The sequence below is a fragment of the Harpia harpyja genome, chromosome 11 (assembly GCF_026419915.1).
Source record: "Harpia harpyja isolate bHarHar1 chromosome 11, bHarHar1 primary haplotype, whole genome shotgun sequence".
Taxonomy (NCBI): Eukaryota; Metazoa; Chordata; class Aves; order Accipitriformes; family Accipitridae; genus Harpia; species Harpia harpyja.
In genome coordinates, this window is record NC_068950.1 from 5,249,997 (window position 1) to 5,274,157 (window position 24,161).

The 24,161-nt window shown below is 54.7% G+C and overlaps 1 protein-coding gene across 1 annotated transcript in view; it reads right to left on the reverse strand.

Moving 5' to 3' along the window:
• Positions 1–6,799: 6,799 nt before the first annotated feature.
• The window catches only part of ONECUT3 (one cut homeobox 3), a 23,153-nt gene continuing 5,791 nt past the window's right edge, over positions 6,800–24,161 (reverse strand). The window contains 2 exon segments of the mRNA XM_052802188.1: positions 6,800–7,212; positions 22,988–23,012. Coding sequence (XP_052658148.1) covers positions 6,920–7,212; positions 22,988–23,012 — 318 coding nt within the window. The 3' untranslated portion in view covers positions 6,800–6,919.

Here is a 24,161-nt window from a genome sequence, read left to right on the forward strand (position 1 = left end):
CGTTAGAGCAGGAAAATCTCGTCTCTGGCTGTGCCATAGCGGGGTGACAATGGCTAAAACCCAGCCAGGTGTCTCCAGGAGCCCATGCTCCTCCTGTTCACCCGGCGGGACGGGGACAGCACTGCCCCGCTGCTGATGGTGGGTTTTCAAGGCACAAAAGCCATCGGTGGAAAACTTCCACCCAAGGTAGAACTGGAGTGCCTGGGGGAGCATCAAGAAATGACCCAAATCCCTGAAAACTTCCACAATTGAAGTAGGACATAGTGGCCAGGCTGAACCAGCAGATCTCAGTGGGAGATCCTGGGTCCACTCCTCGTCCTCACCCTCTGACCATCTGCTCTCCATTATCCTCAGAGGCGCCCCTGGGGCCCCAGTTTTGCTCCTGCTCCCCACAGCACAAAAACACCCTTTGGGGGCAACCCTGGTCAAGAGAATTGTCTTTAGGACAGAGCTTGGATTGTCATTACCTGCAGGGAAAAAAAAAATCTTTGGTATTGTGGCAAGTTGCTCCTCAAGGCATTTTGGTTGATGTGGGCAGCAGGCATGGCCAGATCCGGTGTGGCGCAGGGCTCAGCCTGCCAGCGGTTGATCCAGCAAGTCCTGGTGGGCTAAAGGACAGGGGACAGTGCTTGGCTCTTGGCTTCTCTGGGGTTTCCCAAGCCACTTGGTTCATGCCCCATGATGGAAACCAGCTGGTCTCTGTAAGGTCCAAGGACTTGTGAACTGTGGGTTGCATCCAAGCCTGGTGAGACCTTGCAGTTGGAAACGAGGTCTTGGCCTCCAAGCACCAAGCTTGTCATGCTAGAAAAGGTCTCGGTAGGAGGAAATGGGACGTGGCAGAGATGCAGAGCTCCCCGGAGGACAGGAGGGTTGGTTAGTAGATGAATGGTGCTGCTGGAATAAACATCTCTTCCTAAAACCCAGGTCCTTGGTCAGTGGGTCCCATGTCTCCCACCACCACCTGGTACTGAGCATCTCAGTGCTGGCCGTGAAGAAGGCAAAGGCCGCAGGGACACTGCATTAGACAAGAGATGCAGATTTAAAAAAACCCCTACTTTGCTTTTGGGGGCCACTTTGGTGGGGCCCAAAGAAGCTGAGATCTCTCTCCTCGCAGTGGGCTGAGCTTTGGGGCCATCTCTAGTGACGGAGGCAAAGGATGGAGTGGTGAAGAGGATGGAGAGGGCTAAGGAATCAGCATTTTAAGGTAAATGCTCTGGTAATGGTAGGGAAGCAGAAAGAAGTAGGTACCACTGCCTCCTCCGAGCCCCCATCACCTTCCTGACCTCCAAAGACATGACTCCTTACTGCTACTCTCCTCCCGTCTTTAAGCAAGGAGAGGAGGAGCAGCAGGGGGAGGAAGGAGCAGGGGATGCAGCGCTGTTCAGGGGGGGCTCTCTGGACATTTGCAGAAAGCTCCCTGGCTGTCTAGGGCAGGCAGGGAGACCTTCCAAAATCCCCTGGGACCTGTTAGTGGGCTGGGGTCCTCCAGGACCTTCTCCACTGGCTGGACTCTTCTTACCCCTTCAACCATAGCGGGTGCCCCCGTGCAGGGTAAGAGCCAGGCTGGGTGGCACACGAAAGCCTGGCAGGGGCAGACACTGTGTGCTGGGTGGTATCTCTGACCCAAACCACATCCCTGGGGAGAAAAACCTCAGAAATGGGTCACTCCAGTCCATCCCTGGGTCCATTTGGGCATTGATGCAGCACCATCTTCAGCACCTCTTTCCACGCAGGGCAAAGGCAGAGGCAGGTCTGTGAGGTCACCTCAAAGGACGGGGACTTGGGAGCATCACCTGGAAAGGTCTCAGCCCCAGGGGGAGGTTTGGGGTGCCTGGGGGTCGTTTCCCTTGTCTCAGAGCACACGAGGAGCCCCGCGGCTTTGCCGGCTCAGGTTGTGGCAGTTGATTGTCTCTCCTCTCGTCTGCACTTGGGATTTGACCCACAGAGCTGGATAAAGAAAAAACAAAAAACCAAAAAACGAAACCCAAAGCACGGCGAGGAGCCAGACCCCATGGTGGCGGGTGGGACACGTGGGTGTGCACACTGGTGTCCCGTGCCCCAGATAACCCTTACCCTGTTTGCTGGGCACGGGGCCACACTGTGCGCCCTGTCCTCCCTGGGGATCCTCCGAGCAGCCCCCTGCCTCCCTGCGTTGCTGTGACGCGATTTTCAGGGTGAGGAAAGGAAAAAAAGAGGCAAAGGAAGAAACCGAGGGGATAAACAACAACTCTCCCGTGGTTGCATGAGTTGGAAAAAAACGTGATCCATGCAGAGAAGTCCTCATCAACTGAAAACTCGTGGACAAAAAAAGCACAGTTTGTCCCCTCCCGCTCCCACCCGACCACCCCTCCCCGAATAATTATTACATTACTTCAAGAAAGAGTATATTTTTTTCATGCATAAATCAAATTCTCATCTTGTCTTTTTTTTGTCTTTTTTTTTTGTCTTCTTTAAATTACATTTGAACACAGAACACATATAATAAATACTCTTGTACGACATGACTCAGAGAAAAGTAACACATCCGAACGCAAAGGTATCATCATCATTATTAGTTTTTCTTTTTTTTCTTTTTTTTTTAAAAGGACTTGTTTAAATATGAAATCTGTAAACTCCAAGGGTCCTTTTTTTAATCTTTCTCTCTCTCTTTCTCTCTCTCTTTCTCTCTCTTTTTTTTTAAATCGTGAAACTATCCAGCTTTCATTTCCTTAACATTCAATATGTCTCCCATTGAACGCGTCAAAGAAATAAGAACATGCCGTCTTCTGCAAAATTATAATTTAACAGTATAAAGCTTCAAGTCACAAATTCCAAAAACTAGCTAAGTAATTTTTTTTTTTTTTTATCACATAAACTATACATTAAATATTTTGAGGTATTTCAGAGAACATTGTCAAAGGCTTGTAAGGTCTGTGCTGGGTGGAAAAGAAGGCTTTCTCCTGCATAGAGAACGTCTTTGGTATCACAAGCCATGTGGGTATCAGGTAGAAGCGGGGTGGCACGGCCATGGGGTCGGGCAAGATCTGGCCAAGGCAATAGTGTGGAGGGGGAACGAGGAGATGGGGAGGTGGTGGGGTCGGGGATGCTCTGACCTGCTCTGTCAGGTTGCCCAGCGGGATGGAGGACCCTACGGGGGTCCTGGCCAGGCTTGCTGTCATCAGGGGGGTTGGCCCTGGGCAAGTTTGGTCCAACTCAAAAGGAGCCACCTCGGCCAGAGCCTGAACCAAGTAGGTACAATTCAACTCAAGATTTCCCTAAATTAGACATTCTGGAGATTGCTGTGGAAGAGCATCTTCTCTGGCAGGTCCTCCCATTGCCTTTTGCTAAGGGTGAGCGGTGGAGTGGAGCAGACTCGGCTGTGCCCATCTCCCCCAGTGAGCCAAAAATGCCCTTTGGGGGACTTGGAAACAGTTCCTGCTGAAAGGTTTCACAGCTCCAAACCGTTCCCTAAAGGAGGGGTTTGGAGAAAGCCCGGGGTGAGGCTTTCCACCGCTCCTGCCTTCATCTTTCCAGACAGAAATGCCAAGAACCCTCCCTGTGCTACCAAAAAGGGAAACCGAAGCCCAAGTCCGAGCTGAGCGAGGAGGAAACACCCCTGTGATGAAACCCATGTCTTCATCTTGTGGGCTTCTGTAGGGTCCCAGCACCAAGCTGGGGTGGTGAAGGACATGGAGCAAAACCTTTCCCCAGGAGCGATGCCCTGCGAGAAGGAACCTGGACACCAGGTCAGTGCTCCTAGGGCAAGAAGGGCTGGATGGAGGGACCCTGGGGACCATGCCAGGTTGGGGGACACAGGGACATCTGAGAGAGGGGACACGCCGAGGAACCAGCACCTTTCCCGCAGCGGGCGGCAAGGGGGATGCTTTCTCTTCAATTAGAACAAGGGTTGGGTTTCTTTCCTTCATCCCAACACCCAAAGACTACAAGAGTTGCCAGAATCCATCCCTTTGGAGAGCTGAGGTAATAGTGAGTCTTTAGGATCAAAGCAGAGGAGCAAAGAAATGGCCACACACCTTTGGTACAAGAAAAAGGCACTCATCTACCACGCTGCCATCCCGGAGTCGCTCGCTTGCCTTCTCCCTCGCTCTCTGGGGACTCGACAGGGCTGGGGGGGGGCTGGGGGCGGCGAGGGGCTCTTGGCCGGGGTGGGGGACTCTCGGCTGGCCCGTCCGCGGGGAGCAGGGAAAGTGGCGTTTCCAGCACAGACCAGACAAGGCAACAAAATCTTTGGTATCAGACGTGATTTTCAAATCACAAAAATTGAAAACTCAAGTGAGGTAGCCTTTATTCTCGGGTTCTCACTAGAAATGTCTTTGCATCCTTGAGGGCCTGTGGCATTTACTCTTTTTTTTTTTCTTTTCTTTTTTTTTCTTTTTCTTTCTTTTCCTTTTTTTCCCATTTTTTTTCCTGTGTGTTTTTCACTTCCCAAACCAAGGCCCCCTTCCTGGCTTTTCAGCCCTTGAATACTACTCGATGGGGTTCAGGAATCCACCACCATCGTCACCACGTCACGACAAGACAAGAAGAAACAACGTTAGGGGAAAAAATCAGTGGCGGGCAGCGGGGTCCTGGGGGGATGAGATTCGCTTTGCCATTAGTTTTTGGGTTGTGGTTGGCAAAATACATTGCAGCAGCTGCCCCTTCCCACTCCTTCCCTCTCCCCATCCCTCTCTCCCACCCTCTCTTTCCAGCAATAAATTGGTTTAGTTTGGTGTGACCGTGTCCAGTCTGACACCCCCAACCCCTCCACCGCCCACCTACCCCAGGAGCTCTTTGGTTAAAGACGTCCTCTAACCCCGCCGGTGACCACAGCCAGTCAGGGCTTCGTGTGCAGGGGTTTTTTCTTTCTCTCTTTCATTCTTTTGTCCTTTCTTTCCTCTTTTTTTGGGGTGCTTTTTTTGGGTTTTTTTGGTGAACACATACACTTTTTTTTTCCTTTTTTCCTTCTTTTCAACAAGGTGCCTTCCTGTTACACAACAGATCACTCTCAAAGTAAAGTGAATCGAAGAAACCATAGCGCTAGAACACAGATGGTACTATTTTACCCGCATAAATTCAATAGTGTCCCTTTTTTTTTTTTGGTTGATGGTTGTGTTTGGAGGATTTTTTTTTTTCCCCAAGTGGTGGGGGAAGGAGGGGACCTTGCCTCCCCCTCCATCCCCAAGCCTCTCCCAGCCCTTCCCTGTCCCTGGCGGCACCTCCTGCTCCTCCCGAAGACACCCCAGGCTGGCAAGGAGCCCACAGGGCGGCTGGGACAAGGGCTGATTGTAAGGGTTTGGCCTCGTGATTGCTTTTTATATGGCACAAGTCACCATCGGGAGCTTGGAGGAAACGATCGTTTTGAAGCTAGTACCATTGCTCCAGAAATTCGCGTTTTAAGGCAGGTTGTTAATTGGCACAAAAAAAAAAAATCTGGCGTCTTTTGGTAAGTTGCCGGTATTTGCGTTGAGCTTGTTTGCTTGTGGTTTCTGTTGTTATTCCTTTTTTTGGGTTGGTTTTTTCCCTTTCAATCTCGTTGGGGAGTTTTCCCCCTTCTCACACCCAGGGCTGGATTTCGCCACCAGATCCCTCGGATTTTTCTTTTCTCACCGTACACTGACGTTGGTTCCCAGGAGGGAATTTTTTTGTTGTTGGGTTTTTGGTTTTGTAATTTCTTTGGTAACAGAGATGAAGAGGGGGTACGGGAGGGGGCAATAGTGTGTGTCGAGGGGTGGATGGGGCGAGACACAAAGCCAACAAATCTGCTTTGTCTGTGTCCATTCCTCAACTGAAAAGTGAACCAGAAATCCAGTGGTGAATGGTGAAGCCAGTCACCAGAAAAGATCAGATCCTTCGCTCCAAGTCTCTCCTCCCGTCTCCTTTCAAACAATTATTATTTTTAAATACCCGATTTCTGTAGCTAAAATGTGCTTCTTTGACCTGCTTGGGCGCCAGGCGACGCGGTGCAGCCGTGGTCCCCCTCCAGCCGTGGTGCTGGGGGATGCTCGGGTGCATGGAGGCGGGCAGCCACAGCAAGGTGTCTCCTTTGCCACGGAGTTTCTCTGGGAGGGATCCGGGGATGAGTGCTCTCGTGGGTCGGGGTGCATGTGTGCATGGGGGGGGGTGGGGGGGGGGGGTGCTCTTGGGGGTGTCCGTGGGGGGGGATGGAGGAAGATGCCCATGGAGGAGACTGGGGCTACAGGAATGCTCTCGACCAGGTTTTCAAAACCTTCAAGGGAGAGAAATGCCCGTGTGTCAATGGCAGAGAGGGTCGGGCTGCCTTGGGGAATGCCGCTGTACCTCAGGGTGAGAAAAAGCTTCAGCAGCCAGAGACCTGGCAGGAGCCTGGTCACCCTCCAGGCACACGGCGAGCACTTTCCCTGCTCGTCCCCCTTTGAACCATGGGGGGTTTGGCCCTGGTTCAGTGCGGTTGTGCCAGAGCCCAGCCCCATGACTCGACCTCTTGTACCTCCCCCACCTTTACCCCTCCACTGTGGGAGCTGTAAGAGTGGCTGTGGCAGAGATCGAGGCGGGGGGGGGGTGGCCAGGGGGTGCCCCGCTCTCCAAAGACCCTGGTGGGCATATGAAGACATGGTTCTGTGGTCCCCGAGGACCAGGCGTGCTTCCAAACAGCACCTCACCCTCTCCCTCCATCCCACATCATCCCTCGCTCCACAGGGGTTTCCTCCAAGCCCTCCTGGGGACAGAGCTGACCTGGTTGCAAACCCTTTCCCTGCTCCATGAGCTGGGAGGACGTGGCAGCAGGATGCGGCACAAGGCGCACATCCAGGGGTGACGCCCGGCTGAGGGTTTGGGAGGCTGATGGACTCGCAGCATCCAAAAGCACCCACCCCGGTTGGCTCGGGGCATGAGTGTGAGTCTGGGGTTGGCTTTGTCATGAGGAGGATGTCCGGGAAGGGGCAGGGAGGGCTAGGGGACATCATGCTTTGGAGAAAGTGCTTGTAGAAGAAGAGGGGACTCCGGGGTTGGTGCCTGGCTCCTCCTGCCAGCGGTTCATACACCGCCGGCGGGCATTCATGAAGAAGTTGCTGACGGTGTTGAGCTCCAAGCCCAGCTGCTGCGAGATGGTCATCTGCATCTCCTTGGATGGGCGCTTGTTCTCCTTGAAGATGGCGATCAGGGTGCGGCGCTGGAGGTCCGTGAAGACCAGCCGCTGCTTCTTGGGCTGCAGGCTCCTGTCTTTCTGCTGCTCTTGCTCTTTGCGTTTGCAAGCTAGATGTTCAAAAGAAAGAATAGGGCCATTAATTGGTGCTCACCACCCTGGCCCACTTGCAGGTTGCCTGGCTGCCTCCCAAAAACCAGGCCCTTCCCTCCAGTAAACCTGCTGGCTTGTTGCCCACCACTCCTAAGCTACCTCCCTCCTCTTCCTCCCTGTGCCTCCTGAGCGTCTGCTGAGATGGGACGATAGCCTCTTACGACATCAGTACAAGAAAAGCCTGGGTGAAGCCCATCACCTCTTCAGATGCCCAGGAAAAGCTCAAGTCTCGGCATCTCCAGCTGACCTTGGGACTAGAGACAGAGGAAACTCCTGGGCTGACTCTGCTCCCACAGCCTGGCTATTGGGACCTGCTCCATCCCTAAATTTTGGGGGTCATCCACCAGCCTCCCTCCCTTGCTGCACTCTGGCATGGTCTCCCTCACCTCCTCATCACCTCTGTGGATCTCACTGGAGGACTCAGGGAACCGGTGTCCCTTGGCCATCACGTCCAGCTGTCACTTCCGAAACACAGGGAAGAGCCAGGGACAGGGACGTTGTGAAAAGGCCGGTCTGCAACAACCACATCCCACAGCAGACAGCCTGGAAGGACCATTTGTGGTTCCACCTGCTCTGGGAAGGGGTTTTCCTGCCTCTGGAGGCTGGAGAACAGCCTGAGCCACCTGAAGCTCCAGGAAATTGTCTCCCCTGCATGTCTTTGCTACCAGAAACTTTGGCACGTGTGTCAGGTTGAGCCAGCACCAAACTAAAAGCCTCCCCTACAGATTTGGCTCGAGTGGTAGGTGAGGACAGAGGTGCTGTCACACAGGGATGAGCTGCTGGGAGCCAGGAATTCCCCCGACACCACCACGCTAAGTGCAAGGGAGGGAGGGAGGTGAGTACACACCTTTTGGTAAATACATGAATTTTAATTGCAGGAGTATTAAGCACACTGCCGGTGGAAGGGGTGAGAAAAGGAGCCCTTTGCTATGATACTTTTCTAGAAAATTATAGAATAACTGAGGCTGGTGGAGGTTGCTGGTCCAGTTCCTACACAAAGCAGGGATGACCTGGAAGCTGTTGAGGGTGCACAGGGACTTCGCTGGCTCAGGACTTGGCCAGACATGTGCAGCACTGCAGGAGCATGAGATGCCCATAGGCAAGGCAGGGCATGGATCTGGCCCTCCAAGGTTGGGGACACACTGTTTCCTTCTGGAAAGCTCATAAGAGTCAGGAAACTGTGGGCTTTTCGAGGAAAGCCCCTCTTGCCCCAAACAGCAGCAGTTTTCAGCCTTTGGTATTTCTTGGTTCGGATTTGCCAAAGGATTTTGCAAGGAGGGCACAGGTCCTTCAAGACATTCGTTGTCAGAATGTTGTTCGATGACAGATTTCAACTTGCTTCTCTCAGGCACTTCCAGGAGTCTCTTCCACCTGGTGCACAGACCTTGGAGGGGCCAGAGGCCAAGGCTGAAAGCCACTGCCACAGCAATGGGATGGCATCTGGGGTCCATGGGACAGGTATTTCCCTCAGGTTAATCACCTGCCTGCTATAGAAACACACCTTCACGGCCAGGCTGAGTAAAAGGGCAAGCAGCCGCGTAGCCTAGGAGTAACAGGAGGATGTCTGAAGTCACTTCTTCCTCACTACAGAACAAGCAAGGTCTTCCTCTGTTTTTTCTTCAGCTGGCCTGCACTACAAGTCCTCTTTACATCACCTTGAACTAACAGAGAAGGATGATATCCACCCCTTCCACCCGAAGCTGGGGAAATCTAGAACTCAGTGAAACAGCTAATTTATCCAACAAATTTAGCCTTATTTCCCTGGTTGCTGGGCTCGGTCCTTGCCCTGGCCCCATGCGGATGGTGGGAGCCATCTATTCTGCTCCTGCTGGGGCAGAGGACAGGAGGCATCAAGCTTGGCTCAACCAACCACATTCAGCCAAAATCAGCTGTCCCTGATAAAGGTGGTTAGTGGAGAGTCTTCCCCTCCCCTTCTCCCACCCCCACCAGCAGGTTTGGCTGCAAACCACCGTCCTTAGGGGCATGGGACAGTCTGAGCCCTGGTGGTGCTGTCCCAGGGGTATCTTACTCAAACAGCCAGCAGAGAATGGTTTAGTGGAAACCTACCCTATGACCATCAGATGCTTGCAAAAAGAACAAACAAAAAAAGCCTTTATAGAAAATTTGACTTTTTTCCAGACATGAATTAAAAAAAAAACAAACGACCCCCCAAACTCCCCCCAAACCAAACAACAAACAGAAAAAGTCCCCCCCACCCCGTACGTGCACATTCGGAGCAGCGCATCTTTGCCCTTCTAGACCCCTCGCCCGCCCGCCGTGTACCCTCCCGGCGTCCCCCCAGCATGCTCGGCTCCGGCCCCATGCCAGTGGCGCGGGTGGGACCTCGGGTCGATGGTGGGTACCTCGCACGCATCCTGTGAGCATGGCCTTTGCTCTGCGTGGATAGCACTTAAACTACGTCTCTCTACCATATATACACCAGGTACATACAAATGTGTGTAGGTATGTGTAAATACATCCATGGGACATGCGGGGTGATGTGCTGACCCAGCTGTAACCCTAGCAAAGCCACTGGGATCCAGGTTGTTCTCTCGCTCTCCTGCCTGCTGGCACCCATTCCCACCAGTGGTGCTGGACAGCCAGCCTGAAACTCAGTGTTTCAGCTTTTTGAACTCACATTCCAACCCCTCCATTCAATTTTTAGGAGTAATTATTACAAACCAGTCACCCATTAATAACTCAAAGCTCCGAGGCAAACACTAACCATCAGGGTCTTGCTGGTAAAACTGTGATCCAGCATTTAAACCAGTGCCGACCATTGCTTAGACAGAGGTGACACCCTGCTCTGCACCCCTTGATACCCCTGTTATTTTTGGCCTGCAACACCGGCGGTGGACACATCCCACATTTCCTGTGCTCGTTTGTTTATTTATTAATTTCTTTTTCTGCTGACGCAGCCCAATACCCCTCATACCCAGTTCAATCTAATTACAGCTCCGCACAACAGAAATCAATAGTGACGCTGGTCAGATCTATTTACGGCGGCCATCAACCCCCCAACACAGGATCTTTTTCCTATTCCACATCCCCCGGGTGCTGCTTTCCCAGGCAGGCTGGCGGTGGCTGTCCCCGTGTCCCCACAGGCCTTGGGAGCCAGGGATGGGGGACAGCCGGCGGCACGGCTCCAACTCCCACACAGGTCAACATAAGGTGAGGGTTTTTCTCTGTGCTTCAAAATCCCTGTTTTCCAAGTCCCAAGCTCCAAATGACTCATCTTAGGCTGAAGGCTGTTCTTCAGCCACGTCCCTCCAGGGTCACTGGGCCTGGCCGCAGTCTGTGGGGATGGGGACACGCTTCAGGGCACTTCCACCCCTGCTTCTGCATTATCTCCCCAGCAAATGCCCAAAGAACAGGATTTATTCCCTGCCTTGTCCTGCTCCCTGCTCCTCCTAGGGCACAGGAGACCCTGGCAGTACCAGGACCAACAGCGGGAGAGAAGGACCAGGGTCCCCCGTGGCTAGCGGGAATGCTCTGATGGCCAGCAAGGGGTTGAGCTCACCCACAATGGAGGTCTTTCTCTTCTCTCTCCATCTCTCCCCAGCTCACGTCACAACACCTGCACCTCTGAGACCCCCACAGCTCAGCCAGGCTTGGCTGAAACCAGCCAAGTGCAGGAGTGACAAGGAGGGAATGCCAGATGCAGTGGGACGGGGTGATGGTACAGAGCTGGGTCCGGGCCTGGGACGCTGGGCACACAACCCTAGCGGTATTTCATCCCTAAGGTAGCTGATCTGGCTGCAGAAAAAACACAGGGAGCAAAGGCAAGGAAGAACCTCGGGGGCAAAAGCAAGAGGAAAGACCTCTGAAAGCAGAGGCATCCCACCTGCTTCCCCCGGAGGATTTCTGCTGAGGGTTTCTGCATCCCTGGAGACTTATGTCAGAGGGAGCGCGTTTTCCTTGACTTAACCTTGACAGCTCAAAGCAAAATATCTCCCAAATCATTTCTAAAGAGACATAATAGAGACAATCAAATGGCTGCTGTTCAGAAGCTGCGATTATGCCTCCCAGCATGAACTCCGAGAAGCATTTAACTAATACCTGATGGCTTTGCAGGCTTCCGCAGCCTGCCAGACACTGGTTTCTCTATTATACCCGCAAACCTCTGTTTTCTCAGCCCCAGCGTGCTCTCCCTCTCCATTCACTTGCAATACAACCTGTAATTTTCTGCCCACTTTGCTTAAGTGCTGGTGATTTGTTGAAATCACAAAAGACAGCCAGGGGCTTTCAGAGCCAGCATGCTGGCTGTAAGCGAGGTTAGGGGAAAAAAAAAAAACCACAAGCTTTTCTCTTTTTCTCCCTGTCAAATCAGCTCACAGTAGTGCAAGGGGACCGAGGAGCATTTAGGGGCTCAAAGGGAGGTGGAGGAAGGGATGGAGAGGGGGTACCTGGATGTGGTCGGCCAGCTCGGGACAGATTTCTTCAGTGCAGAGGTGGGACAGGCTCTTTCACTGGTAGGCACCGGGTGGGAAATGGCCCTGAGCAAAGCTGGCTTCTCTCCATGCCTTTGAGAGGAGTCTAGCCCCTGGGCTGACTCAGTTTCCCCCTCTCCTTGAAGGGGCAGAGGGATCTCAACCTCTTTCACAGAGAACGGGGGGCTGGGTGTAGGGTTGTGCAATGGGTGTTACTGGTTCAGGCCCTGCCCTGATATTCTGGAAGGTTTTGAGAGCTGCAGCTCTGAGTAAACTGCGGTGAGCCCAGCGCCTTCCACAGCAGAGCGGTGTCTGATCCTGACCTGAATTAACCTCATGGCATCTGCTCCTGAAAGTTGGGGCTGAGTCCAGACCAGAGATCAGGGGATTTCATCTGCAAAACAGAAATCCTTTGGTCCACAGCTGGGCCAGCTGGGTTGCTCAGAGCTGGGGCAACTTAGTAACTGCAAGAGGTTTGTTTGACTTTTCTTTTCATTGTAGGAAAAGAGCCCAAAGAGATTTGTCACAAAGAGGCTTCGCCAGCAGAAATTCAGGTCTTCTCTAGCTGGGAAGACTCAGTGCTAACAGGAGAGTCAGCAGTGGACAATGCAGGAAGAAAGAGTGCCCAAAACCCAAACCCCAACTTTTTTTTCTGCCTCTTTTTTTTTTTTTCTGAAACCTCATTTGATTCTGAAAACTAACGAGCACACAGGCAAAGGGGATGCAGTGTCAACCACACAAATGCCAGGGCAGAGCCTGCCCCGCGCTGCACATCCCTGCAAATGCCTGCGATCTTCCAGACTTCAGCAGCACATGATAAAAAAAAAACCTTCTGGGCTCCAAAACCTGTGGGGATTTTGACCCCTGTGGTGCCACAGCTTCTGACAGCTTTGAATCATGCTGTAGTAAAAACTGCCCTGCTCTAGAAACCCGCAGGTTCAGAAAACTGTGTGTCAGAGGCCATCAAGAGATGCGGTTAGGAGCTGCGACTTGTCTGCGTAGCTGCAGCCTCACAGTCCTGCTGGGCTGGAGTGACACAGTCCGGCCAGAGCTCCTGGCTCCGTGCGTGTCCCTGTGCCACGTGGCCCTGCCTCGGTGGGGACAGGCTTCCCTGCTCCCGTCCCTGGGAGCTGCCAGAGGATGAGTCCCGAGGCCTGGGGAGAGCCCCTGGTCATTGGTATGCAGCCAGCGCAGTGCAGGGTGAGCCGCTTCTCCGAGCCCAGCAAATTAAATCTTCCTCTGAATGCTGCAAATAAGGAGATGAGATGAGACAAAGCGCTTGCCTCTGCGTTGCTGGGTGCATTTTCCTTCCCTTGTGAAGGGTTTCGGTGACTCATTCCAGCCAGCAGCTCCAATCAACCTGTACGGGGCTGCAAGGCATCACCAGCCGCCTGCACCGACCTCCCCGGCCCATTCCCCAGCAGCCCAGCAGCTTTCAGAGCAGTGCAGGTCGGCAGGCAGAGGGAAGGGACTGGAAATGAAAGCATAAGTCCTCAGTCCTCCGCTCAGGTGATGACAGTCCCTCCCAAGACAGGGGTTCAGCTGGGACTGGCAGAGGCTGGAGGAGACCAGCAGATCTACCCAAACGTGCAACAGAGTGGTGATGCCAGCCCTGTGGGATGCCTCACTTTGCCTCTCCTGCACTTCTCAAGCTCTGTCTGGTTTTTCATGGGGTAGCATTTTCAGCTTTTCCAGCTCTGAAGCAGATGAGTTTGTCGGGTCTGAGGGCGGGTGAAGGGATACAAAGAAGCTGGGGTGGCTGCAGGTGTGCTTGGCTCCATCCCTCCATGTTTGCCCTATTTTTATTCTTGTCTTTTCCAGGTAAGCTGCTACCGGCCCCACCACAGACAGCCCTGGCCTGAGCCAGCTGCATCAGACTCCTCTCATGGACACAGAACAGTTTCAGGTGACTTAAAAACGTGGGTCTGTTGTTAAAAGCATTTCCTTGCTGCAGAGGTTTGATTTTTAACTCACTTTTCTGGAGACTTTTGTAAAGGGAGACCCGGTGCCCTGCTCTGCTCTATCCCCGGAGCCGGGTGAACTGGGCTCAACCCGCAGCTCTGCCATCACATCTGCTGGCAAAGTCACTTCCCCCATTTGTCCTGTTTCCTCCCTTTCTAAGCCTTTTTCTGGACCAGCATCATCTGCTTCTTATTGTCCCGGCGGAGACCACTGCCATCACAAGCTGCTCAGTGCTCATGCTGCCAGCACAGCCCGGGACGGGACCAGATGCCTGGTGTGAGGCAGGGCTGGGCAGAGGTGCCCTGGGAGTTCTCCCAGCTGCTCTGTTCTCCTTACTCTTCTCCCGAGTCATTGCCACTTAGTGTGACGAGAGCAAATTGGTGCTAATGAAGTGCTGGAGTCAGGCAGCGTGGCAGGCAGGAGCCGGCAGTGCCGCAAGGGATGGCAGCGGCAGGGGAAGGTTGTTGCCTTCTGGGAGAGAGGGAGGATGCGGGGATGGGGGTGGGACACGGCTGGAAACCCTCCAACCCCTGAAATAAGTTTTCCTTGGAGTCAGCGACACTTGCTCATGCTCGGCTTTGGCGCAAGAGCCCCAGCTGCAGAATCTGGGGGGAAAAAGGTAGTTTGGGGTTCCATTTGTGCCACAATGACAGGGAGAAACAAGTAACACTAGACAAGGAGACTGCGCCAGGAATCTGAGGCAAGTGACATCCCTGTGACCCATGCAGCTGTGGGTCCCGCACAGTCCTCCTCTGTCCTTGCTCCTTCGCACAGGAAAGGAGCAGCGAGGATCTCCCTTTGGCATCAGCACGGGCTACTGCTAAGTGACTCTCAGCCTGTTCCTGTTGGACTCCTCCTGCCAAACTCCCGCTGCCTTCAGCAGCTCCCAGATCTGGCTCTCTGAGCGGGGACAATAGAAGAATTCAGCAATCAATGAAGTGTATTTCATCAGAGCACACGCTGCTCCCGAGCCGCTCTCGGTGGAGAGCTGGTGTCCAGAGAGGCCCCAGAGCCGTTATCAGCCAAGGAACATTTTGCTGGAGAGAGGGGAAAAGCAGTGGGGGGAAAAAAACAACAGTTTTCTGCATTTCCTGATTAAATCTGGTCTCAGGTGGATTTATCGGGTGTGAGATGGGCAGCTCCCTTAGGGTTTGGCCGAGTCAATTCTCGGATGGCTGCTGGCTTTCTTGCTCTGTGGTGCTGTGAACAACAGGAAAATCTGTAATCCTCCAGGTTGGGGCATTCAAGGTTTGCTTCACCAGAGTTTGGGACCCTCTGAAGGCAGGTGGGAGGGCCTGAGCAGGGACACTGGTTGCTCTCAGATTATCCCTTAGGTCCAGCAGCTCATCGCAGGAGGGAGCTTCCAGATTTGAGCCCTTCCCTGCCACCAGGCCCCGCTCCACAAGGCCCCAGTGCGCTCAAAGCGGCTTCCAGCCTGACCTCAACAGGTGCCACAGCCCGTCTCCCAGCGTAACCCAATTCCCAGCTATTGACACCCGGCACAAAGCCATCCACGTCGTGAGGCAGCAGCCAGCGCGGGTGGCACGTGCCCAGGCTGGTCATCGCGCACCGAAGAGGGGTCTGGGGACAATGGCAGGGCCCAGAGCCCCGTTTTGCTGCTCTGAAGGAGTTGAGGGCTGCTTGGGGGCGGGGGGGGTGACACAGGGCAACTGCTCGGGCCCCGTGAGGGGACCTGCCTGGTCCCTCAGGGTGCGTTCCCCCACCAGGCTGGCCCTGGCCCAGGGTGACGCCGGGCCCCCCTCACCCCTGGCCTGGGCAAAGGGCCCTCGGCAGCACCTGCCTGCGGGCTGGGCCGTGAGGGCGGCGGGGCCGAGGTGGAGTGGAGCGGACTCCCAGCCCCAAGGCCCCGGCAGCCGCCGAGACCCGCCAAAGCCCACCCCACTCCACCGCCCCGCCGCCATTTTGGAGCGCTGCCCCCCGCACGGCGGGCAATGGTTTATTCCGCCCCCCCCCCGAAAACACGATGGGCAGTCCCCGCCGCGCTGGCGCCCCCCTGCGGATGGACGCGCGCATTTCCACCACCCCGGGGGGGCGGTGGCAGTGGTACAGCTCGCCCCGCCCCCCCCGCCGCTGCCCAATGGCGCGTTGCGGCCGCCCCCCTCCACGAGGGAGATGGGTTATTCCCCCCCCCCCCCCGCGCTCAACGCGATGGGCCGTTCCAGCCACCGTTCACACAGGGGGCGCGCCGGGATGGAGCGGTCCACCCGCGTCCCGAGGGGGGGGGACGTCGGGGCCAGACAGCTCCGAAAATCTCGGGAATGGCACCTTCCGGCCCGGCAGCGAGGCGGCGAATCTCCGTCTGCCCCACGGCTGCCCCGGTGTCATGTCACCTCCTACAGTGTCCCAGCGCTGCCCCATCGCTGCCTCACACAGTGCCCCATTGCTGCCCCATCGCTGCCTCACACAGTGCCCCATTGCTGCCCCATTGCTGCCCCACACACTGCCCCATCGCTGCCCCACGTGCCGCCCAGTCACGACCCCATGGCTGCCCCACATGCCGCCCAGTCACGACGCCATCACCGCCCCACGAACAACCCCACGGCTGCCCCACGGCCCCTCACCCCCTCCCCATCACTCCCACCCCGGCCACACAACCACACACCCCCCGGGAACCCGCTGCCCCCCCCGGGGCGGCTCACCCCGTCCCCCCCCACACGCGTGGGGCTGGCGAGGCTGCGGCCTGCGCTAAGCCAGTGACTCTTAATACACCGCTCTGGCGTTATTAGTTCAGCTCCCAAGGTATTTCCCGCAGTAATTGCACTGATCTGCCAGGGATTACGTGCTGCCGCTGTAACGATGGATGATGTTTTAATTCGAGCCGGGCAGGGCAGGGACCGAGACCCCCCCGAGCACCGGGAGCGGAGGCACAAGCCCGGCTGGACGCCCTCACCGCTGGCGTGGGACGAAGGGGCTGCCCGGGGACCGGCAGCGGGGCCCGGGAGCGGTTTTAGGGTGAGAAGCAGCCAGAAACTGGGACCCCGCTGGGTGACTGAGCATCAAGCGATTCCCTGGCTGGGAGCTCGGCCAGCTCCATGACAGGCTCCCGGCACCGGGACGCCAGCGATCCCGGCTGGCGGGGGTTCAGCATCCCCCCCTGCCCCATGGCTCCAAAGCAGCCGGGGACGCTCCTGAGCGGCTGGGGAGGGTCCTTCCCAACTCCCAAATCACTGCTTGGGGGGGGGCGAATGACCAGCCCGGGCTGTATCCACTGTCGCTGACCCCTGGGTCCTGCTCTCTGCCCCTCTCCGGCCCCATCCTGCCAGGAGGGAAACTCCCCCGGGAAAAGGGCTTTTGCTTCCTCCCATCCAAACACGGCAGAGAAACTTCCCCCACAACGTTACATTTAAAAATGACCCCCATGCAGAGCTGTTCCTTCTGGTAAAGCAGCAATTAATCACGGCAAGTATGGGATGGATTTGTAATCAGCTCCCCCCCCTCCCACCGCCCCCACTTCACAGCCCTGGGTATTTTTCTTGCCCCCCCGCCGCTCCGTGTGGGGCTGGGGCCGGGGCCAGCACAGCCCATTGATCCTGCCTGGTCGATTTTATTGAAACTCCCACGAGTGGCTTTAACTGCGTGTTGGATATTGCTGGCACATCAGTTTGATGGCTACGTGACCGGCAGGGAGCTCACAGACAGGTTTGCAGGGAGGGAGGTGAAGGGAAACGGGCTGTGGGAGGGGGGGATTAATCCTGATGGAGCTGGGTTGTTCCCTGGGTGGAAGCTGCCCATCCCCAGGGCTTTGCCCCAAAGGTGGGAGAGTGAAATGTAACGGCATGGCTGGATGGGGGGGGGTGTGTGTTTGGGGGGTTCATTAAAGGGAATGGTTTCTCTTGGCCAGATTTCATTGCTGGCTGCGAAAGGGGCTGTGGGGGGCAAAATGGGCTGAGAAGGAAAGGAGGAGAGAAGGGGGGGGAGGAAAAAGAGAAAAAGAGAAAAGAGAAAAGAGAAAAGAGAAAAGAGAAAAGGAAGAGTAGAAGAAGAAGGAGAAGAAAAGGGAGAAGAAGAAGAAAAAAACAAAAAGAAAAACAGAAAAAGAAAAACAGAAAAAGAAAAACAGAAACAAAAAGAAAAACAGAAACAGAAAAAGAAACAAAAAGAAACAGAAAAAGAAAAAGAAAAGAAAAGGGAAAGGAAAAGAAAAAAGATAAGGAAAAAGAAAGAAGAAAAAAGAACAAATAAAGAAAAGGAAAAACAGAGAAGAAAAAAGACAAAAAATTAAAAGGAAAAGAGAAAAAGAAAACCAAGAGAAGAAAGAGAAAAGGGACGGAAACAAGAGGAGCAAGGGGATCCCAGCCGGGTGTCACAGCTCCATCCAAGCCCAACGCCCAGCAGCCCCTTTGTTTTCCCCACGTTCTCGTCCCCCTTTTCCTTCCTGTCTGTTTTCTCCCATTTTTGTAGAACAGGAGGCAGCCAAGAGGGGTGTCTGCCAGGTGATGGTGCCGCTGCCTGGGGGGCCGCTCCCTCCCACCACCAGCACCCCCCGGGGACCCGGGCTGGGCTCTGGCACCTTCAGGAGCATCAGAGCGACGGGTGAGAGGAGCTGGCTGGAATGAAATCATCATGCAGAGAAAGTATAAACCCTCCATAAACGCCACTAGAAAACCTCCCAAGCAGGAGGCTGAGGGGGACATCTGAGCCCCCTGATTCACCAAATGCCCCCCCCCGAGGTCCCTTTTCCAGGGGAGATGACGGTGCTGTAATGACACCCCTGGGGCTGAAGATCCTGGCTCTGCCTGTATCGATTAAGCAGCATCTTCTCGTACAGAGAGAAGGGCCGATCCTCCTCCAACCCCGGGCACCCACTGGCAGGGCAACCACCTTGCAATGGTGCCAAAAATCAAAGCAAATAAATAATTTGGGGTTTTCTTGGAGGTGTTGAAGGCAGAGGAATGGCTGGGAATAATAAATTTGGGGTGGAAAAGGCTATTTCAGCTTTGGGGAGATGCTTTCAAATTTTCTCCAAGAAAAACAAGCTGGTTTGAAATCAGCATTATTTTGAATAAATGCCCTGATTTCGATTACTTATTTTTCAATTTATTTTTTTCTCTTGGCATGGAAAGCATCCTATGATACCTGCACCCTTTGCCACGTCTTTGACTCACTCCTTTCACCCATTTCTGACCCACCTGAACTGAAACCAGCTGCAACGCAGACCCATGTGCGAACACCCACCTCACCACAAACATGCAACAGAAAGCAAATTAAATGCCCTAAATCAAGCATGGTCCCCCTTCTGGCTGCCTGTGTGTGTGGGCAGGTGGCTGAGTGGCTTTGGGGGGGTCTGGTAGGAGTGCCCCATACAGGAGATCGCCTGGGAATATCAGGGTAGGGGTTCACTGCCTTCCGTGTGAGAAATCAAAATCCTGAAGTTTGGCCCCAAAAAGAGAACTAAAGGCAAGCATTGATCCATGGATCCATTTCCAGAGGCCTCTTCTTAAAGCCTTGGGTCCCTCTGGGTGACTCCAAAGCCCAGCAGCGCTGTGCTACTGTCCCACCCTCCCTCCTCCTCCTCTCCCCTTTCAGGTTGGGAGGCAGATGGGGAAGGGACACCCCCCCCATCCCAGGGGGAGCTTTGGAAGCACAAACCACCATGGCATCGACCTCATCATTTTTTCAAGCAACACATTTGAGCCAAACGTTGGTCCATCCACTGAGCAACCACTGAGCAAAACCCAACCGAGATCCATCCTCCATCCCGGGTTGTAATTTATCTGGGCGGATGCCAGGTCCAGGGCAGATGAGGGACCCTCAGAAGATGGGAAAAAATGAAGAGTAGGGACAGATCTCCGGAGAAATTGCAAGGGATGGGATGCTGCTTGCAGGCACTGGCGTCACTGCCACGTGCTGCTGCGCTCCCCGGCCCTGCAACAGGCGCTGAGTGCCAGGGTCTCCGATGGTCTGTAGTGGGAGCAGCCTTTGTCGGCGGCAGAGCAGAGCCGTTGATATCTCTGTCAGCCCCTGATACTATCGCCCGTCAGCAGCTCCCAATACATTTGCAATTTTATCCCTAATGGAGAGAGTTTGCTCATTACCTGCTCTTTATCATCCGAGGATAGCATGACTCCCACAAAGGGGCATCGCTCGCTGGAGCTCATCTTCCAGCTTATAGGTTTGGCCTTTTACATAGCATCACTGAGTTCCTCGGCTTTAATAACCAGCTGCTGGTGTCTTCACATACTCTGTAAAAGCACTGTCATCCCCACTCTTACATGTGGGGAAACTGAGGCACAGAGGGATTTGTGGATGCTCAACTTGTTAACCCACGGCTAAGTCACAAATCCTGTCCCTTCAGCTGCGTGGTGGCACTTGGCGTGGGAAGGGGAGACGAGGCTTTGGGACATCTCCAGTGGCCAGATCCACTTGCCGTGGCTCTCGGCTTCCCTGGCTGTGCCGGGCACCACTGCGGGTGCTCCTTGGGGAGACCGTCACCTATACAGCCCTTTGAAGACCGCTTTGGCACGAGGTGTTTCCCCTCATTTTGGTCCACTTCGGGTTTTTATAGGGTCCCTGACAGCCAAACCTGATGCATTGGGCTCCCGGCTGTGCCCTGCAGAGCCGTGCCACGCACCAAGCCATCCCAGCACACTCCAAGCCCACCAGCCCCCAATATTTCAGGCTCCCTGGATTCATGCCAACAGCAGGAGACCTCGGTTCTCCTCCAACCTGGGTAGGAGACCAGCAGTCCCCTGGTCCCCTTGCTGCCTCTTCCTGCCAACACCTGGGCTCAGCAGAGCTGGGTCGGTGACTGCTGCCCATGCCATCAGCAGCAGAAAAAGCTGCACTTTGCTTTTCCGTCATATTGTTTTTGTCAAGATATCAGGATTTTCCTCACTGCTCTGCAAGCAAGGAGATGATGGCCAGTCCCAGTGAGCGCCTTCCCAAAACCAGTCCCTGCTTTCCCCTCGGCAGGCTCCCGCACGGGGATTTTCTGGCTCCTTCTCCCAAGCTGGGCAGAGCCAAGCCACCCCTAGCCTGCCAGGGGTGACAAGGTTTCGCGGACCCCAAAGAGGTCACTCCTGCTTGGTGATTTCTATACCTTGGGTTTGGGAACAGAAAAAGAAGAGGGACAATCACAGAGATACAGAACCGAGGCAAGACGGCGGGTCTGGGTCTCCCAACGGGGACATTGTTCAACGCAGGGCAGCAGTGGTGGCATCTGCTGTTCCCCAGGTTAGAAGCCAGGCAGCAAATTCCACCCCGCAGCTCCCCACTCTCAGCTCACAGCGACACCGAGTCCTCCTACGTGGAGGAAACCAGGGTACGGTTTGGTTGGAGTGACAAGGTCCTGCAGTGAAGAGCTTGGAGGCAAAACCCCGGGGATGACAAAGTGAAGGAAAGGACCATCACTGATCCCAAACAAGGGGGCAAAATGTCAGTACCCACAGTGGGATGGGGCTGGGGAATAGGAGCATCCTCGCTGCAGCCCTACCCATCTCAGCCCACCACCTCTGCCCACATCCCACCCATCGTGGGTGTACGTGGGTGCACCTCCTCTCACCATGCGGCACCTCCAGTCCCACTTTTGCTGCAGCAAAGCATTGCCTTCTCCGTGCCTTAACTTCATCACCTGTGAAACACCTTGAAACCCATTGAATCCCTTTTAAATAATTTTTGGACCTCCTCACCTTGCACTGCAGAAACCACCAGGACTTAGAGCAACGGTGCATACCCCTAACAGAATATATATATATATATATGTTAAGATAGAGTTATCAAAGTCATTCTTGAAATCCTCCCCATGCAAATGTGTCTCAATTTTAATATTGGGTCTTTATTTTTTAAATGTCCTGCCCCCTCCTTCCAGCACCAGATAATCCAGGTTGCCTTTTTGTTTTGCTATTTTTTAACAACTCCAAATGTTTTAAAAATCCACCATCTGTTTTGCCTGTCCAACCCCGCCTTGGTTTAAATCTTGCTGGAGGTGCTTTATATCATTTGAGGTATTAACAAGATTTCTGAATTTCCATTTAATCGGCAAAATCTTGCCACTCGATGGCCACGGTCCTGCACGGAGCCACTAAGAAATGTACTCGGCTGCCAAAACCTACTGCCGGCTGCTCACCAGCCCCTCGCCAGCCCCGGTGCATACCTGCATTGCTCCCATTGCACCCACCCACCATTGCTTTTGGCTGAGGACGGATGGGCTGGAGGAGAAAAATTTTGGCTCCAACTTCCCTTTTTGGCCAGTTTTCAAAACTAGGGACTAACCCCAGCTGCCTTTGGTGCTGTGCAGGAGTAGGGCAATGGCCAAGAGCACATCCCGGGTTGATTGGACACATCCCGGGTTGACTGAAGCCTCCGCTTGATGCTGAGCCACAGGATTTGTGCACTTCAGCTCAGCTCCAAAAAGGGAGCTGGGGCAGAGCCGCATGTGGGTGTGTGGATGTGGGGTGAGGGCAGATCAAAGCTGCCTAATGCCTCCGTCTGTACTTGGGGTGCCGGGGTCCCTCTGCCTGAGCCTTTCTGAGAAACCTCAGGGAATCAGGCAGCAAAGGGGGAAAATTCTTCCCCCCCAAGAAAACAAGGTGCTGGGGCTGGGACGTAACTGGTCTGGCTTCTGCCGCGGCCAGGGAGGCAGCGATTCCTGCGGGAAACACAGCCCGTCCTAAGGCAGTGGCATCCCAAACTGCAGCCCAAGGTCTGGAGCAGGAGGACACGTTGGGTCCGAATCTCCACCGAGATGCAAAGCCCCAGCCCTTCCGAGCCAGGCTCTGGTGGGTTTGTTTTTTTTTTTAATTTTTCCTCTTACTTTTTTGTTGGTGTTGCAAGTCAGCCATCGCCACCCTGCCATGAGCCCTGCAAAGGCTTCGCACGAGGAGACCCGTGTGCCCGGGAGGTTTCCGTAGGGGATTTCTGATTCCTCTACACCCAGGCGATGCTGCAGGGATGCTGGGGGAGGCGAGGTGCCATGCCCAGGGCAGGGTGGGATGTTCCCAGGGCAGGAAAAGAGGCGCCTGGGCCCTGCATCTGGTCTTCTGCCTTCACCATCCCTTCTCTTCCTCCGCTTTGGCAGAGCCCGGGTTCGTCCCCGGTTTTGGAATTTGCTCCGTGGCACCGAGGAAGCCGGGCGGAAAACCCTGTGATGGGAGCACAGGCAGAGCCTCCCCTGCAGCCACTCCTGGGGGGGACGGCTGTCCTCTCCTAGAGGCGCAGGCTCCCCGGCCCTGCAACCGCATCTGAGCAGAATGAGAAAATATTGGATTTGTTTTCTGGAGGGAAAAAAAAAATAAAAAAAAAAATCCAATATTCTGTCTGCGATCCCAGACTCCGCGCCTGGTTATGGCAGGAAAATGCTGTAAATCTCCCTTTTCCCCACCAGCTAGGGAAGAAAGACTGATTTTCTTTTAATATTCTTATTTTCTCTCCTGGTTTAAGCCCCATCATTTTGCAGGCGGCTCTGGAATCTCTTTGTTGACCAGGGCTTAAACCTGCTTTCCCAGCTCCTCCAACCCCGGGAAGTCGCCTCGCACACCCTTCCCAGCAGCTTGCAGGCAGCGGCAATGAGATTTTAATAGATGTATTTTCAAATTAGTTCTGGGCCTTTCAAGACTTATCAGTTAAATGAGGTTTTTCAAATTGATTCAAAGGTCACTCTGAGAGTTTTCTCTTCTCTGTTATCTCTCCCTTATGGTTTCAGTGGCGATTGACAGGACAGAGAAAAAAATATCACCCCCATGTCATACACCCAGAAAAAGAAAAAAAAACAACAGAACCCCACCCAAAATGTGCACCCAAAAATGAGGAGGCGGCAAGAAAGGCCCCAGGTTTGGCCCCTGGCACTACCTTTGCTTTGGGGCTGGGGGGGGGGTCCCTCCCGGGCAGGCGATGAGCGGAGCCCTGGGAGGGAAATTTGGGCAGCGGTGTTTGTGGGAGCAGGACCCCACGGACACGGGTGGGTTGTACCAGGAGCAGAGAGGGGACATTATTTCCTCCTGGAGGGGGGTGGAAACCCGTTTTAATATTTAACCGACGGGAGGTTTATTGGCCCCTCCTGACGGGCAGATTAGGAGCAAACAGAAAAATCACTGCGGGCGGAGCGAGGCGGCCCCCGCCGCGCTGATAAGGGCGCGGGGCGGTGCGGGGCAGGGTGCGGGGTGCGGAGTGGGGTGCGGAGCAGGGTGCGGGGTGGTGCGGGGTGCAGTGTGGTGGGGTGGGGGGTGTGGAGCGGTGCCGTGGGGGGTGCAGAGCGGGGTGCGGGGGGGTGCGGGGTACGGTGCGGCGTGGGGTGCGGGGTGCGGGGTGCGGGGCGCGGAGTGCGGGGCGCGGAGTGCGGGGCGCGGTGCGGGGCGCGGTGCGGGGCGAGGTGCGGGGCCGCGCAGCGGCCGCCCCCGCGGAGCCGGCGGTGGCTGCTCCAGGCTGGCAGCCCCGGCGGGCGGTTCCGCGCCGGCTGAGCAAGTCGCGTCTTATTAACGTGCTAAGAAAAATATAAAATAAAATAATAATAATTTAAGAAAATTTTGAGAAATTTAAGGGGGAAAAAAAAACCCACA